Source organism: Urocitellus parryii, chromosome 14 (genome assembly GCF_045843805.1).
Source record: "Urocitellus parryii isolate mUroPar1 chromosome 14, mUroPar1.hap1, whole genome shotgun sequence".
NCBI classification, from domain to species: domain Eukaryota; kingdom Metazoa; phylum Chordata; class Mammalia; order Rodentia; family Sciuridae; genus Urocitellus; species Urocitellus parryii.
The window spans coordinates 10344720-10361966 of record NC_135544.1 but is presented as its reverse complement, the minus strand read 5'-3'; the positions used below and the strand labels follow the sequence as shown (position 1 = coordinate 10361966).

At 35.1% G+C, this 17247-nt stretch overlaps 1 protein-coding gene across 1 annotated transcript in view; it reads right to left on the bottom strand.

Moving 5' to 3' along the window:
* Adam32 (ADAM metallopeptidase domain 32) overlaps positions 1 to 17247 on the bottom strand; it is a 107880-nt gene that overhangs the window by 65917 nt on the left and 24716 nt on the right. Inside the window, exons 6-8 of the mRNA XM_077792718.1 lie at positions 10731 to 10799; positions 7022 to 7093; positions 6509 to 6675 (exon numbers count right to left, since the gene is read on the bottom strand). Of these exons, the coding sequence (XP_077648844.1) occupies positions 6509 to 6675; positions 7022 to 7093; positions 10731 to 10799 (308 nt within the window). The remainder of the gene's footprint in view (positions 1 to 6508; positions 6676 to 7021; positions 7094 to 10730; positions 10800 to 17247) is intronic.

Genomic DNA, 17247 nt, shown 5'->3' with positions numbered 1-17247 from the left:
CGTGGTGCAGTGCCTCACACATGCTAGGCAAGCGCTCCACCGCTGAGCCACCACCCCAGGCCCCAAGTTCAGTCTTTTAAAAACCACGACTCTGTAAGGCCCATGTCACCACCCCCTGACATGACCTGTTTGGTCTCTCCTGAACATCTGTATTCTCCATTTTTCTAATAAATACTCCTGCCTGAAAATATGTGAGACTCACTTGAAATCCTTCCTGTAGGATCAAAAGCACCAGTGATCACAGACCCCACCATTGCTTTGGCTCCACAGTCAACTGTTTACTGAAGCATGGTGTTGTTGGCTACCATCTCTGTTGGCCAGAATGCAGAGTATCAAGATTTGCAAGCTATTTATTGTGAGCCCCATCCTTGTTATTTCTGACTGACCCCTGGCACCTAGCCCTCTCAGGTGCCCCAGGATTTCTGGTGGGATGAGACTGAGGTGAGCTCAGGAATGGTGGAGAAACTGAATCTTTACCTCTAAAATTTACTATCCCAACTACAGAATTGTGAGTCTAAGAGAATTCTCTGTGAGTGATGCTTTGCCATCTTGAAAAAGGGTGGCAAGTCCAACAGAACTCTTTCTCTTAACATTTAATTGTGACTTTTCTCAGCTCTGTGATCCCCAGTTGGTATATTAGCTTCAGACACACATCTTGGGGTATTCAGGGTAATACTTCATAGGGACAGTTGCTAGATGGGTTTGTGTGTAGATGGGTGAAGCTGAAGAACCACATATTCTGTCAACTGGCTAATATTACTGTGGCTTTTCACTACCTTAGCAATATTATTCAAAAAGTAAAAACTTGATCAAGAAAAACTTAGGATTTTTCTTATTTTGTGAATGACATATTTGGTGTTGTGCCTAGCAAAAAGTTTACAAACATTCCCACATGTTCTTTTTTCTAAAAGTCTCATAGTTCAAATTGTGTTTGTGTCTATCATTCATTTGGAGTTAATTACTGTATATGCCATGAGATATGAAGGAGGTTCATTTATTTTTTCAGATAAATGATGAATTATTCAGTAACAATTATTTGAAAGAGTATGCTTTCTCCATCTCATTGTTTTCTTTTTAACTTGTGTCAAAGATCGTTTAACCTTATATAGATAAATATAGTCTGTCCTCTTCCCTATACCACAGTACCTTGATTATTATAGCTTCATAAAAACTATGGGATGGGGTTGTGGCTCAGCAGTAGAGACTCGCCTTGCACCTGCGAGACCCTGGGTTCGATCCTCAGCACCACATAAAAATAACTAAGTGAAATAAAGGTATTGTGTCCAACTACAACTAAAAAATAAATATTTTTTAAACCATTTAAATCAAATAGTGTTGCAATCCCAAGATTTGTTCTTTTATATATTATTTGTTTTGCTTTTTTATCTATTATTTTGCATGTATATGCTTTAACTATCCATTTTGACTTTTTTATTGTTGGTTGTTCAAAACATTACATAGTTCTTGATATATCATATTTCACACTTTGATTCAAGTGGGTTATGAACTCCCATTTTTACCCCGTATACAGATTGCAGAATCACATCAGTTACACTTCCATTGATTTACATATTGCCATACTAGTGTCTGTTGTATTCTGCTGCCTTTCCTATCCTCTACTAACCCCCCTCCCCTCCCCTCCCCTCCCCTCTTCTCTCTCTACCCCCTCTACTGTAATTCATTTCTCCCCCTTGTATTATTTTTCCCTTTCCCCTCACTTCCTCTTGTATGTAATTTTGTATAACCCTGAGGGTCTCCTTCCATTTCCATGCAATTTCCCTTCTCTCTCCCTTTCCCTCCCACCTCTCATCCCTGTTTAATGTTAATCTTTTTCTCATGCTCTTCGTCTCTACTCTGTTCTAAGTTACTCTCCTTATATCAAAGAAGACATTTGGCATTTGTTTTTTAGGGATTGGCTAGCTTCACTTAGCATAATCTGCTCTAATGCCATCCATTTCCCTCCAAATTCTATGATTTTGTCATTTTTTAATGCAGAGTAATACTCCATTGTGTATAAATGCCACATTTTTTTATCCATTCGTCTATTGAAGGGCATCTAGGTTGGTTCCACAATCTTGCTATTGTGAATTGTGCTGCTATGAACATGGATGTAGCAGTGTCCCTGTAGCATGCTCTTTTTAGGTCTTTAGATAGACTGAGAAGGGGAATAGCTGGGTCAAATGGTGGTTCCATTCCCAGCTTTCCAAGAAATCTCCATACTGCTTTCCAAATTGGCTGCACCAATTTGCAGTCCCACCAACAATGAACAAGTGTACCCTTTTCCCCACATCCTCGCCAGCACTTGTTGTTGTTTGACTTCCTAATGGCTGCCAATCTTACTGGAGTGAGATGGTATCTTAGGGTGGTTTTGATTTGCATTTCTCTGACTGCTAGCGATGGTGAGCATTTTTTCGTGTACTTGTTGATTGATTGTGTGTCCTCCTCTGAGAAGTGTCTGTTCAGGTCCTTGGCCCATTTGTTGATTGGGTTATTTGTTATCTTATTGTCTAATTTTTTGAGTTCTTTGTATACTCTGGATATTAGGGCTCTATCTGAAGTGTGAAGAGTAAAGATTTGTTCCCAGGATGTAGGCTCCCTATTTACCTCTCTTATTGTTTCTTTTGCTGAGAAAAAACTTTTTAGTTTGAGTAAGTCCCATTTGTTGATTCTAGTTATTAACTCTTGTGCTATGGGTGTCCTATTGAAGAATTTGGAGCCTGACCCCACAGTATGTAGATCGTAGCCAACTTTTTCTTCTATCAGACGCCGTGTCTCTGATTTGATATCAAGCTCCTTGATCCATTTTGAGTTAACTTTTGTGCATGGTGAGAGAAAGGGATTCAGTTTCATTTTGTTGCATATGGATTTCCAGTTTTCCCAGCACCATTTGTTGAAGAAGCTATCCTTACTCCATTGCATGCTTTTAGCCCCTTTATCAAATATAAGATAGTTGTAGTTTTGTGGATTGGTTTCTGTGTCCTCTATTCTGTACCACTGGTCCACCCGCCTGTTTTGGTACCAGTACCATGCTGTTTTTGTTACTATTGCTTTGTAGTATAGTTTGAAGTCTGGTATCGCTATACCGCCTGATTCACACTTCCTGCTTAGCATTGTTTTTGCTATTCTGGGTCTTTTATTTTTCCATGTGAATTTCATGATTGCTTTCTCTATTTCTACAAGAAATGCCGTTGGGATTTTGATTGGCATTGCATTAAACCTATAGAGAACTTTTGGTAATATCGCCATTTTGATGTTAGTTCTGCCTATCCATGAACAGGGTATATTTTTCCATCTTCTAAGATCTTCTTCAATTTCTCTCTTTAGGGTTCTGTAGTTTTCATTGTATAAGCCTTTCACCTCTTTTGTTAGGTTGATTCCCAAGTATTTTATATTTTTTGAGGATATTGTGAATGGGGTGGTTGTCCTCATTTCCATTTCAGAGGATTTGTTGCTGATATACAGGAATGCCTTTGATTTATGCGTGTTGATTTTATATCCTGCCACTTTGCTGAATTCATTTATTAGCTCTAATAGTTTCTTTGTAGACCCTTTTGGGTCTGCTAGGTATAGAATCATGTCATCTGCAAATAGTGATAATTTAAGTTCTTCTTTTCCTATTTTTATGCCTTTAATTTCTTTCATCTGTCTAATTGCTCTGGCCAGTGTTTCGAGAACTATGTTGAACAGAAGTGATGAGAGAGGGCATCCCTGTCTTGTTCCAGATTTTAGAGGGAATGCCTTCATTTTTTCTCCATTCAGAATGATGCTAGCCTGAGGCTTAGCATAGATTGCTTTTACAATGTTGAGGTATGTTCCTGTTATCCCTAATTTTTCTAGAGTTTTGAACATAAAGGGATGCTGTACTTTGTCGAATGCTTTTTCCGCATCTATCGAGATGATCATATGGTTCTTATTTTTAAGTCTATTGATGTGGTGAATAACATTTATTGATTTCCGTATATTGAACCAGCCTTGCATCCCAGGGATGAATCCTACTTGATCATGGTGCACAATTTTTTTGATATGTTTTTGAATCCGATTCGCCAAAATTTTATTGAGGATTTTTGCATCTAGGTTCATTAGAGATATTGATCTGAAGTTTTCTTTCTTTGAAGTGTCTTTGTCTGGTTTCGGAATCAGGGTGATGTTGGCCTTGTAGAATGAATTTGTTGTTCTCCCTCTTTTTCTATTTCCTGAAATAGCTTGAAAAGTATTGGTATTAGTTCCTCTTTAAAGGTTTTGTAAAACTCTGCTGTATACCCATCCGGTCCTGGGCTTTTCTTAGTTGGTAGTCTTTTGATGGTTTCTTCTATTTCCTCAATTGATATTGGTCTGTTTAGGTTGTCTAAACATATCCTCCTGACTCAATCTGGGCAGATCATATGACTTAAGAAATTTATCGATGCCTTCACTATCTTCTATTTTATTGGAGTATAAGGATTCAAAATAATTTCTGATTATCTTCTGTATTTCTGAAGTGTCTGTTGTGATATTGCCTTTTTCATCCCATATGCTAGTAATTTGAGTTCTCTCTCTTCTTCTTTTATTTATTTATTTATTTATTTATTAATTATTTATTTTGGTGTTGAGTTTTTTGAGTTCTTTGTATATCCTAGAGATTAATGTTCTAAGATGCGGTTGGGAAAGATTTTCCCCCATTCTGTAGGCACTCTGTTCACGTTCTTGATTATTTCCTTTTCTGTGAAGAAGCTTTTTAGTTTGATATCATCCCATAAATGCATACTAAATTTACTTGGAAATATTCTTTACTTATCTTCAAAGATAAATAAAGAATAAAATAAAGATAAATATCTTTATTTATCTTCAAAGATAAAAAGAGGTATTTATGTATAAGTGACATAGAGAAATATTACCAAGAAAGTTTTAGCAATTTTGAGAATCAAAAACACACATAGTCAAGTAATATATAACTTTACCTCAGCCCCATAAAGTATTTTTTAAAGCACAACTTTAAAATTAATAATTTAATTAAATTTTAAATTAATAACAAGATTAATTAAATAGTATTTCAATGTTACAAATATTATGCTTAAACTATAAAAGTATTCAAATCAACAAAAAGGAAGCAGAAAAAAAGAAGACATGGAAAGTAGACAGAAAGTTTCAGTTATTGCAAATATCAGACAACTCCAACAAAAATAAAATTTCCAAGAAGAAGAAGATCACATTGGAAAGTAAGAGGTATGTACTTGAAAGAAGTTAGTCATGGGCTGGGAGAATGAGTGAAAATATTAGTACAGGCATAGAGAGTTAAAAAAAAAATACTAGCAAGCAATGGAAGCATACTTTGAAGAACATTCAACACAGAAACAACAAAAGACAAAGCCTTAAAACAGACAAACCTGGGAAGTTACCCTGTTCCCTCTACACTCACCCCTTGACACGATCATTTTGTGGAGAGTTGGCATGGGCACAGAACAATCAACTCATTCAAATATGAGTAACATCAAAATAGATCAAAGACCTAGGAATCAAACCCAAAATTTTACAACTGCTAGAAGAAAACATAGGATCAACACTCCAACACATAGACACACATAGGCAATGTCTTCTGTCATATGACAGAAAACAAAAGTGCACCTCTATTTTGTACTTTCAAAAAATAGCTGAATTTGGATTAAAGACTTAAATTATAAACTTCAATAATATTAATTCTAAAAAAATAGCAGACTAAAATCTAGAACATGGAGAGAGCTTTTCCATCATACAGAAAACCCAAATTTAAAAAATAAAATATTAGCAATGTTAACCATATGAAATGTAAAAGTAATACTGGAGCAAAATTATTATAGATATACAAAATTATCTGTCATGCTCATAAACAAAAGTTTGATATCTAAACATTCAAAACATCCTCACAAATTATAAAGAAACACTCAAATGGCATGAAAAGGCAATTACAAAAGAACAAGGCAAGTGATCAAGAAGCACATGAAAGATGTTGAAATCCACTAGTCATCAAAAAAAAAGGAAACTAAGATGTTATGTTCTTCAGATGACCAAAAATTAAAGGAGTAACAATATTTATTGCCAACTGATACATGAGGGAAAGATGAATCTTATGCATGCAAAAGGAAATGTTAAAGTGCCAACTTTAAAATAATGCAAAAAATTTATTAGAAAAAAAATATTTGTAACCTATTTTTCCAACTTTTGATCAGTTTATATCAAGATATAAATTTACAACTCCCATCTCTTAATGTAGTGGCTGTTTGGGCACTGGCGTTACAAACTAAGTTCAAAACCTAGATATACCCACTGGGTGAGAGTCCTGAGATAGCTTAACCTCTTTAAATCTTATCTTAATTTGATATGCTCAGAAATAAATGCTAGTAATCTTTTTTGCTGCTTGACAAACAGAAAGAGATCACATAATGAATAATGAAAGTCTGAGTAGTCAGAAATGAATACCAAGTCCCTCAGTTAAGCAACATCACAATCACAGATATTCCTTTTCTTTCTAGGAATACTGAAACATCATCCTTACATGAATAGATATGCAGCATCATGAGGCCTTAAGGTAAGATAAGACCGCATCCATTCTAAAAATCTACGCAATAATTCATCTGCTTTGCCAACTGTAGAAATCTTATTTTTATCTGACCACAACTCCAATGATGTCAGCACAATAGTAACTTTCAATTGAGTAAATGCCTAAAGCAGAAGAAATAAATATATGAAAATTAATCTTTATGTTAATTTATAACAAGAAATTCTTTCAATATTTTTACAACTCCATACTCAATTTAAATGGATGATTTAATTACCCAGAAATACATCAAGTTAACATGAATAAAAAAAAATTTTTTAAATATATTTTTAGTTGTAGATGAACACAATACCTTTATTTTAATTATTTTTATGTGGTTCTGAGGATCGAACCCAGTGCCTCACACATGCTAGGCAAGTACTCTACCACTGACTGAGCCACAACCCCAGCCCCCATGAATGAAAATTTCAAGACAAAAAAATTCTTTGATATGAAAATAAAAATACTTACCGAATTTACAAGGCTGATAATTTCAAAGATTTTATTTGTTACTATCGTGCTATCAGAGCCCAAGTAATCATACTGAAAGATAGAATTAATTTTATATTTAAACACAATTTATTATATAATGTTTTTGAGATTTACTCTCCTCCTACTAACAGAAAGCTGAGGCAGATTTGGGGCTCCAATTTCAAAATAAGACATAAACATAAATGGGATAATCATATTGTTGATAGGAATGTAAAATGGTACAGCCATTCTGAAAAATAGTTTGGCAAGTTCTTTCAAAACAAATAATGGACTTACTATATAACTCATCAATTACATTCCTGGGCATTCATCCCAAAGAAAAGAAACCCAGTGCTCACATTTATACCTATATGTGAATGTCCCTAACTGCTTTATTCATAATAGCCAAAAACTGAAAATAATGAGTATGTTCTTCACTGCTCAAATGGTTAAACAAAGTAGCATAAACAAAGTAGTACTTTCATTCCATGAACTATTACTCAGCAATAAAAAGAAAACTGAACTGTTGATATATAAGACAACTTAGATAAACCTAAAGAAAATTATGCTGAATTAAATCTCAATAAAAAACAAACTGTATGATAACTTTATGCAATTTGTGAAATTGTAAAGAACAACAGCTTAGTGTTTGCCAAGGGTTAAGGAGAGACAGAAGGTATGAGTGTGTCTGTAAAGAGTCTTATGATGATATTATTGTGAGTATCTTGAGTGTGGTAGTGGTTTACATAAGACTACTAATATGACACTTTTGGATAAAACCACACACACACACACACACACACACACACACACACACACACATACATGAATAGATAAACTAGTGTGTATATATGTGTTGACTCTGGATTGTGACTATGTCAAACTCCATATATCTATACCTCATCTGTACATCTATACCATGCCTTGAATGTTACAAAACCATAAAATTCAAAACTAAACTCAACTCATCATCTTCCCTCAAAAATCTGTTCCTACCTTATATTTGCACCTCTTTAGTGGTATTATCATCTATTACATCTCACATTTATTATGGACATGCTCCATGAGAACAAATATTTCTGATGTGTTCACTTCTATATCCTTAATAGCTAGAAAAGGAACTGGTATCTAGATGATATTCAGTAAATTTGTTAAGTAAATTAATACATCAAAAGCTTACATGACTTTCTAATTCAAATTCATAAATTTTAAAGGTCTCCCTTTATTTCTATTCCCATTAATATCAATGTATAAATTTTTAACTTGATTACTGGAATAATCTGTTAGATGATTACCCCTCCAATTTTCCAACCAGCAATCTACCTCTATGCTAATGCCAAATGAAGATTCTAAGATGAAAATGAATCTTTCACTCCCCTGCTTAAAGACTGTGAATGATTCTCCATTGCCTTTCAGATATAATCCAAATATTGTATCAATTGTTTAATTCACCCATTTCCACATGCCTCTTAATTTTGTGTTTTAATGATAGAAACTTTTCTAACACTTGCATGGGAAGGTTTAGCACAATGTCTATGACCCCACCCTCCACCTATTACCTATTTGTGATATTCATTATGTGTCCCCCTGTATTAATATGACAGTATTAATGTATTAATATGAATATACTAAAATGACATATTTATTAAACTTTGACATCTTGGGGACTTGCTGATCCTGAGCTGACCGATTCCCAGAGCTAGCAAATGACTTGCCTCAGAGTATATGTTATGGTTTAGATGTGAGGTGTCCCCAGAAGTTCACATATGAGACAATGCAAGAAGGTTCAGAGGAGAAATGATTGGGGTATAGCCTAAACCTCATCAGTGAATTAATCCCTGATGGGATTAACTGAGTGGGAAAGGGAGGCAGATGGGTGTGCTGGAAGAAGTGGGTCATTGTGGGTGTGGTTTTGGGGTATATATTTGTATTTGGATACCCTTCTGCTTCCTGATCACCACATGAGCTGCTTCCCTCTGCCACATGCTCCACCATGATGTCCTGCCTCACCTTGAGCCCTGAGGAATGAAGCCGGCCTTCTATGGACTAAGATTTCTGAAACTGTGTGCCTTTAAATAAACATTGCCTTTCTCACAATTGTTATGGTTGGATCCTTTAGTCACAGCAACGAAAAACCTGACTCAGTACACCTTTTGAATGCAAAATAGTCAGTCCAGAGCCCAATCACTTTCTCTAACAGAACCTCACACTCCGAGACACTGTTCTCCTGCCCAGGGCAAGGTAGACAACTATGGACAGCCACTACACTCCAGAGCCCACTGAAATTATTCAAATTAGCCAATCAACTTTGCATGGGATGCCTTGTCTGTTCTTGCAGAATCCACAATAAAGGGTTTTGTCCAGATGCCCCCCTTGATCCCAGTCTCCTGACAGATCTTGGTGGCTGTGGCCCTTGCATTTCAAAGAGTGTTCCCTTCTCTTGGGAACTATGATTGATAAACTTTCTTTCAACAGCAATCATTTTCTGATCTGTTGGCCTCAACACAACTGCATAATAATAAATCCCACATTTTAAAACACCCACTTTCTTACAATATCCCAAGTTAAAGTTGTATATTTTCGTATCTGTTCCCATTAACCAACCTGTGTTTTTATGATACCATATGCTTCCCTCAGTTATAAAATGGAATTCTCTATGCTAAAATTGTAGATTTACAATTTATGAAGTCACTGAAGAAATTATCAGTATTATTCTCTGTATGCCAACATCTGGTAACACAGATTTCATAGCTGACTCAATGCTTTTTTTATTAAAGAATTTGAAAATATGCCTAAGAACATAGAAAAGGGAATGTTTAGTCAGCATAGTATGGTTGAAAAACTAGTAATTTGATCAAGAAGCTTTTAAAGTAACCCTCAAAATTTTGTAAGCCTGAAACAAAACAATTTCTAGAATGCACAATATTTCCTAGAAACTTGTCATGTTTATTAGAACTATCTTATTTTCTCTTAAGTATAAAAATAACTTGATTCTAAATGTTTCCTTTTCCTTTTCCCAGCACTAATAAATCAAATATTGTCATATCCTTCTCCAAATACCCTCTGTCCTGACCTCAGTGCTTCCTGACAAACCCTGCAGCCCTCAGCATGGAATTGGCACTCATGTTGCTTCCAAGTGTGGTAACCAAAAGCTATCATTGAATTAAAAACAGGAAAGCCCATTTTTATTCCTATTTTCTGAAATCTTTAAAGATTAGAAGAAAGAAAACCATATTTACTTGACTGCAAACTAAGTTACTCTCCCTGGTTTTGAAGTTTAACAGGTCCTCAAATTGTTTATGGTAATCAAGGATCAATAGTTATATTATCCTCACTCTTGTCTCAGTAAATATTTTATAGAGTGAAACCATTCCCTGCACTTAATACTGCTCTTAAAGACTTCCCTCAAATAGGACCTCAACCCACCTTGACCAAATGTCACCATTAAAAAAAATAGTGTGTTTTAAAGGAGGCCCTAAAATTTGTGGAAAAACTGACTTTGCAATATTGTTATTTAAAGATTTAAAATAAAGCATTGCTGATAAAACTAGAGTGATGTTTACAATATGATTTTTCAGTCTGCACATTTTTACACTATTCTATCTGTGACAGGCAAGAAAGACTGGGAATCTTTTAATCGCCTGCTAGCTAAGGCTAATCATACCTTCACATCAAATATTTAAAAGCAAAGAAAAAGCAGAACACATACCAAAGCTTTATCCAGCACAATATGAATCTCTAGATAAAGAGAAGGTAAGTCCAGAAGAAGTAATTCTGTCTAGAAAAAAAAAGAAAAACAACATATAAAATTATTTTATAATCTGTTTATTCAGAACTATTTATTAAACATTACCACAGCAATTATAAGACACAGCAGGGTATTTGCTTATCACAATAGGTGGACATTATATTTGGGATTTTACTTTTAAAAAGGAGAGGACAGGTTCCTTTCATCTTAGTTTTCTACCTAGCAGTCTTCCAAGATTTTTCTAAATCTGAGGCATCAAGAGATTATTAAAGGTAAACTGCCCTGGGCAGTAAATAACAAAATAATAATATTATTATTATAAAATTCATAATTCCAGAACAAAATCTTTATGTCTCTTTGTGTCTTTGGAATATACTTTTCATGCTCTCAGCTGCCATTATGCTAAATGGAAGATGTTCGACAAAAGAGTCACATATTGTATGATTGAATTTATCCAAAATATGTAAATCCATAGAGATAGAAGCAGATTAGTGGTTGCCAGAGGATGAGATGACATGTTCTGGGACGTAACTGTTTAATAGGTAAAGGTTTCCTTTTGGTGTGATGAACAATGTTCCAAAATTAAATAGCAACAACATAGTAAATGTACTAACTGTTACTGAATTATATACCTAAATAATTAAAATGGCGACTTTTTACATATATTTACCACCATAAAAATAATGTAGCTGAATAAAGCTAAAACATGAAAGGGAAAGAATAAATATTCTTATCTCTTCCCACAATGGAAGGTAAGTTGTTTTATTTGCTGCAATATATAGAAAAGTGAGTGACATATATGAAAGACTCAACATTTTTTTATTTTTTATTAGAGCTTTATACATAGTACTCAGGTTCATTCCAATAAACACACATTCATGGAAATCTATTTCAATCCATGACTTCCTCCCCTTTTCTCTCCCCATTTTCCATCCTGCCCTCCCTCTCCTATCTCATTCTCCTAACTACTAGATCGCCTTTCACTCATCTTTTAATAATTTGTATTTGATTCTTTATGTTATACTATGCTTTCCTCCCCATTTCCTGTATTTCACTCTAGCTTCCACGTATGAGGGGAAACATTTGGCCTTTAAATTTCTGAGTTTGGCTCATTTCACTTAGCATGATTCTTCATTTCCATCTGGCAAATGCCATAATTGCATTCTTTCTTATGGCTAGAACTCCATTGTGTGTGTGTGTGTGTGTGTGTGTGTGTGTGTGTCACAATTTTGTAATCCATTTATCTATTGATGGGCATCTGGATTGACTGCATAATTTATCTATTGTGATGTGGCTGTGTTGTGCTATAAACCTTGATATGGCTGTGTAGCAGTAGTATGCTGCTTTTAGATCTTTTGAGAAAATACCAAGGAGTGAGAGCTGGGTCATATGGCGGTTCCATCACTAGTTTCTCGAAGAATCTTCATATTGCTTTCCAGAGTGGTTTTACTATTCTGCAATCTACTAACAATGTACAAGTGGAACTTTTCCCCTACAGCCTCATTAGCATTTACTGTTGTTCATATTCTTGATCATTGCCATTCTAATTGTAGTGAGATGAAATCTTAGGGTAGTTTGTGATTTGCATTTTCCTGGTTACTACAGATGAACATTTTTTTCATATATTTTTTGGCCATTGTGTTTCTTCTTCTAAGAAATTTCTGTTTAGTTCTTTTGCCCAGTTATTGATTGGGTTATTGAGGAGGGGTGTTACATTTTTTGAGTTCTTTATATATTCTGGATATTAATTCCTTATAACAGGAGTAGCTGGCCAAAATTTTCTCCTATTCTGTAGGCTATCTCTTCATGCTCTTAATCATTTCCTTTGTTGCGCAGAAGCTTTTTAGTTTAATAGCATCCCCCTTATTGACTCTTGGTTTTATTGCTTGTGCTTTAGGGATCATGTTAAGTAAGTCAGTGCCAGCACCTATATGATGGAGTGTTGATGCTGTATTTCTTGTAGCCGCTGTAAAGTTTCTGATATAATTCTTAAGTCTTTGATCCATTTTTTTATTTGATTTTTTTTTATTGTTGGTCGTTCAAAACATTACATCTAACTTGATATATCATATTTCACAGTTTGATTCAAAAGGGTTATGAACTCCCATTTTTACCCCGTATACAGATTGCTGAATCACATCAGTTACATCAATTACATTTCCATTGATTTACATATTGCCATTCTAGTGTCTGTTGTATTCTGCTGTCTATCCTAACCTCTACTATCCCCTCTCCCCTCCCCACCCCTCCCCTCTTCTCTCTCAACCCCCTCTACTGTAAAACATTTCTTCCACTTGTATTATTCTTCCCTTACCCCTCACTTCCTCTTGTATGTAATTTTGTATAACCCTGAGGATCACCTTCCCTTTCCATGCAATTTCCCTTCTCTCTCCCTTTCCCTCCCCCCTCTCATCCCTATTAATGTTAATCTTCTTCTCCTGCTCTTCGTCCCTACTCTGTCCTTAGTTACTCCCCTTATATCAAAGAAGTCATTTGGCATTTGTTTTTTAGGGATTGGCTAGCTTCACTTAGCATAATCTGCTCTAATGCCATCCATTTCCCTCCAAATTCTATGATTTTGTCATTTCTTAATGCAGAGTAATACTCCATTGTGTATAAATGCCACATTTTTTTATCCATTCGTCTATTGAAGGGCATCTAGGTTGGTTCCACAATCTTGCTATCATGAATTGTGCTGCTATGAACATGGATGTAGCAGTGTCCCTGTAGCATGCTCTTATTAGGTCTTTGGGGAATAGACCGAGAAGGGGAATAGCTGGGTCAAATGGTGGTTCCACCAAAACCTTTGATCCATTTTGATTTGAGTTTTGTGCAGGTGAGATAGGGGTCTAATTTCATTTTTCTACACATAGCTATCCAGTTTTCCCAGTACCTTTTATATAAAAGGCTGTTTTTTCTCCAAGATAGATTTTTGGCACCTTTGTCAAATATTAGACAACTTTACGTATGTGGATTGGTCTCTGTATCTTCTATTCCATTGGTCTTTGTGTCTAGTTTGTTGTCAATACCATGCTGTTTTTGTTACTACAGCTCTTATAGTATAACTTCAGATCAGGCATTGTGATGCCTCCTGCTTCACTTTCCTTGCTTACTCTTTCATTGATTATTCTGGGTCTCTTACTATTCCAAATGAATTTAAGAATTTTTTTCCTAATTCTGTGAAGAATGTCATTGGTATTTCAATGTGGATTGCATTGACTCTGTAATGGCTTTTGGTAGTATAGCCATTTTGACAATATTAATTCTGCCTATCAAAGAACATGTGATGTCTTTTCATTTTCTAAGATCTTCTTCAATTTTTCTTCAGTGTTGTATAATTTTCACTTTAGAGTTATTTTACCTCTTTTGTTAAGAGTAATTCCCAGGTATTAAATTTTTGTTTTGAGGTTATTGTGAATGGTATGATTTTCCAGATTTCTTCCTCTGCTGAATCACTGTTAGAGTATAGGGAAGCTATTGATTTATGGGTGTTGATCTTGTATCCTGCTACGTTGTTAAACTCATTTATGAGCTCTAGAAGTCTTCCAGTAGAGTTTTTGGGTCTTCCAGATATAGGATCATATTGTCAGCCAACAGAGACATTTTGACTTCTTTTTCTATTTGTAGCCATTTGATTTCCTTTTCTTGCCTGATTGCTCTAGCTAATGTTTCAATGACTATATTGAATAGGACTGGTAAGAGTGACAGCCTTATCTTGTTCCTGAATTTGGAAGAGATTCTTTTAGTTTTTCTCCATTTAGTATTATGTTGGCTTTGGGTTTGTCATGAATGGCCTTTACAATGGTAAGGTAAGTTCTTTGATCCCTAGCTTCTCCAGCATTTTTAACATGAATGGATATTGGATTTAATCACAGGCCTTCTCTTCTTCTCAACTGCATTGATTTTGATGCTGATCTTAATTATTTCCTGTCTTCTTTTCTAAGCCTTTGAGGTGAAGCATAAGCTAGAAATTATCCACTAGAACTGCTTTCAAATGTCCCAGAGATTTTGATATGCTATATCTCTATTATTGTTCATTTCTAAAAATTTCTTGCTTTCTATTCTTATCTCTTTTTTAGTCCATTCTTCATTTAAGAGACAATTGTTCAATCTCCACATGTTTATGTGGTTTATTTTCTTTTTTTCTGTTGATTTCTAGCTTCATTCCATTGTGATCTGATAGAATACATGGGATTGCACTGAATTTCTGGTATTTGCTAAGATTTTCTTTGTGGCCTAGATTATGATCTACTTTGGAAAAAGTTCCATGCACAGCCAGGAAGAAGGTAAATTTAGCTGATTGTGGGTGGAATACTCCATAGATATCCATTAGGTCCATTTGATTTATATAGTGTTGTTTATTTATTTTTATTTGTTTTACTTAGTTACACATGACAGTATAATGACCTTGACATATCTTACATTTGAATCAGATGGGATATAATATCTAATTTTTCTGAGTGTACAGGTTACAGAATCACATTGGTCATGCATTCACATATATACACACAATAATAATAATGTCTGTTTCATTCTACTATCCTTCCTATCTCCCCAACCCCTCCCTTCCCCTTCCATCACTTCTCTCTACCTAATCTAGGGTAGTGCTAGTCTTTTTTTTCTTTTTTTCTCACATCTTCATTCATGTATTTTGTATAACAATGAGGGTCTCCTTCCACCATCCATGCAATTCCATTTCTCCTTCCCTTTCCCTCCCACCTCTCTTCCTATGTTGAGGTAATCTTCTTCCCATGCTCTTCCTCTCTTCCCCATTATGAGTCACCCACTCCCCTTCTAACAGGGAAGACATTCGGCATTTGTTTTTTAGAGATTAGCTAACTTAGCATAATCTGCTATAATGCCACCCATTTCCCTGCAAATGCCATGATCTTATTATTTTTAGTGCTAAATAATATTCCATTGTGTATATAGGCAACAAAATGAAATTGAATCCCTATCTCTCACCATGCACAAAAGTTAACTCAGAATGGATCAAGGATCTAGGAATTAAACCAGAGACTCTGCATCTAATAGAAGAAAAAAGTAGGCCCTAATCTCCATCATGTGGGGATAGGCCCCAATTTCCTTAATAAGACACCTGTAGCACAAGAATTGAAACCAAGAATCAACAAATGGGATGAATTCAAACTAAAAAGTTTTTTCTCAGCAAGAGAAATAATATGTGAGGTGAATAGGAAGCCTACATCCTGGGAACAAATTTTTACACATCAGATAGAGCTCTAATCTCTAGAGTACACAAAGAACTCAAAAAGCTAAACACCAAAAAAACCCACAAATAACCCAATCAACAAATGGGCCAAGAACCTGATCAGACACTTCTCAGAAGAAGATATACAATCAATCAACAAGTATACAAAAAAATGCTCATCATCTCTAGCAATCAGAGAAATGCAAATTAAAACTAGTCTAAGATACCATCTCACTCCAATAAGAATGGCAGCCATTATAAAGTCAAACAACAACAAGTGCTGGCGAGGATGTGGGGAAAAGGGTACACTCATACATTGCTGGTGGGACTGCAAATTGGTGCAGCCACTTTGGAAAGCAGTATGAGATTCCTTGGAAAGCTGGGAATGGAACCACCATTTGCCCCAGCTATTCCTCTTCTTGGACTATACCCAAAGACTTAAAAACAGCATACTACAGGGACATAGCCACATCAATGTTTATAGCAGCACAATTCACAATAGCTAGACTGTGGAGCCAACCTAGATTTCATTCAGTGGATGAATGGATTAAAAATGTGGCACATGATTTATATAGTGTTATCTAGATTAGACATATCTTTATTGATTTTATGTTTTGATGGGCTGTCTATTGGTGATAAGAGTGTATTGAAATTACCCAGTATTATTGTATTGAGGTCTATGCAGGATTTAATGTCATGGAGTCCTTTTTCCATGTAATTGGGCACATTGACATTTGGGGCATAAATATTTACTACCATTATGTCTTCTTATTGGATCATTCCCTTAACAAGATGTAGTGACCTTCTTTGTCCTTCTGATTAATATTTGCTTGAAATCTACTTTGTCAGATATGAGAATAGCTATTCCTGCTTATTTTCTTGGACCATATTTCTGGAATATTTTTGCCATCCTTTTATCTTCAGACTGTGGATGTCTTTGCCTTTACGATGAGTCTTTTGTAAACAGCATATAATTGATTCTTGGTTTTTGATCCATTTGACTAACCTGTACCTTTTAACTGGGGAGTTGAGATCATTAACATTTAGTGTAAGTAAGGATAACTATTTATGGTTTCCTGACATTTTGCTATATTTTACCCTGTCTTGATTCTTACTTAATAGATTATTCTTCTATTGAACTTCCTCTGTGAGTTCTGGGAATTATTTTTTAGTTCCTCTTGTGCGGTTTATCTTTGAGTATTCTTTGTAATGCTGGCTTGGTTCTCGTGAATTCATTTATTCTTTTCATGGAAAGTTTTTATTTTCCCC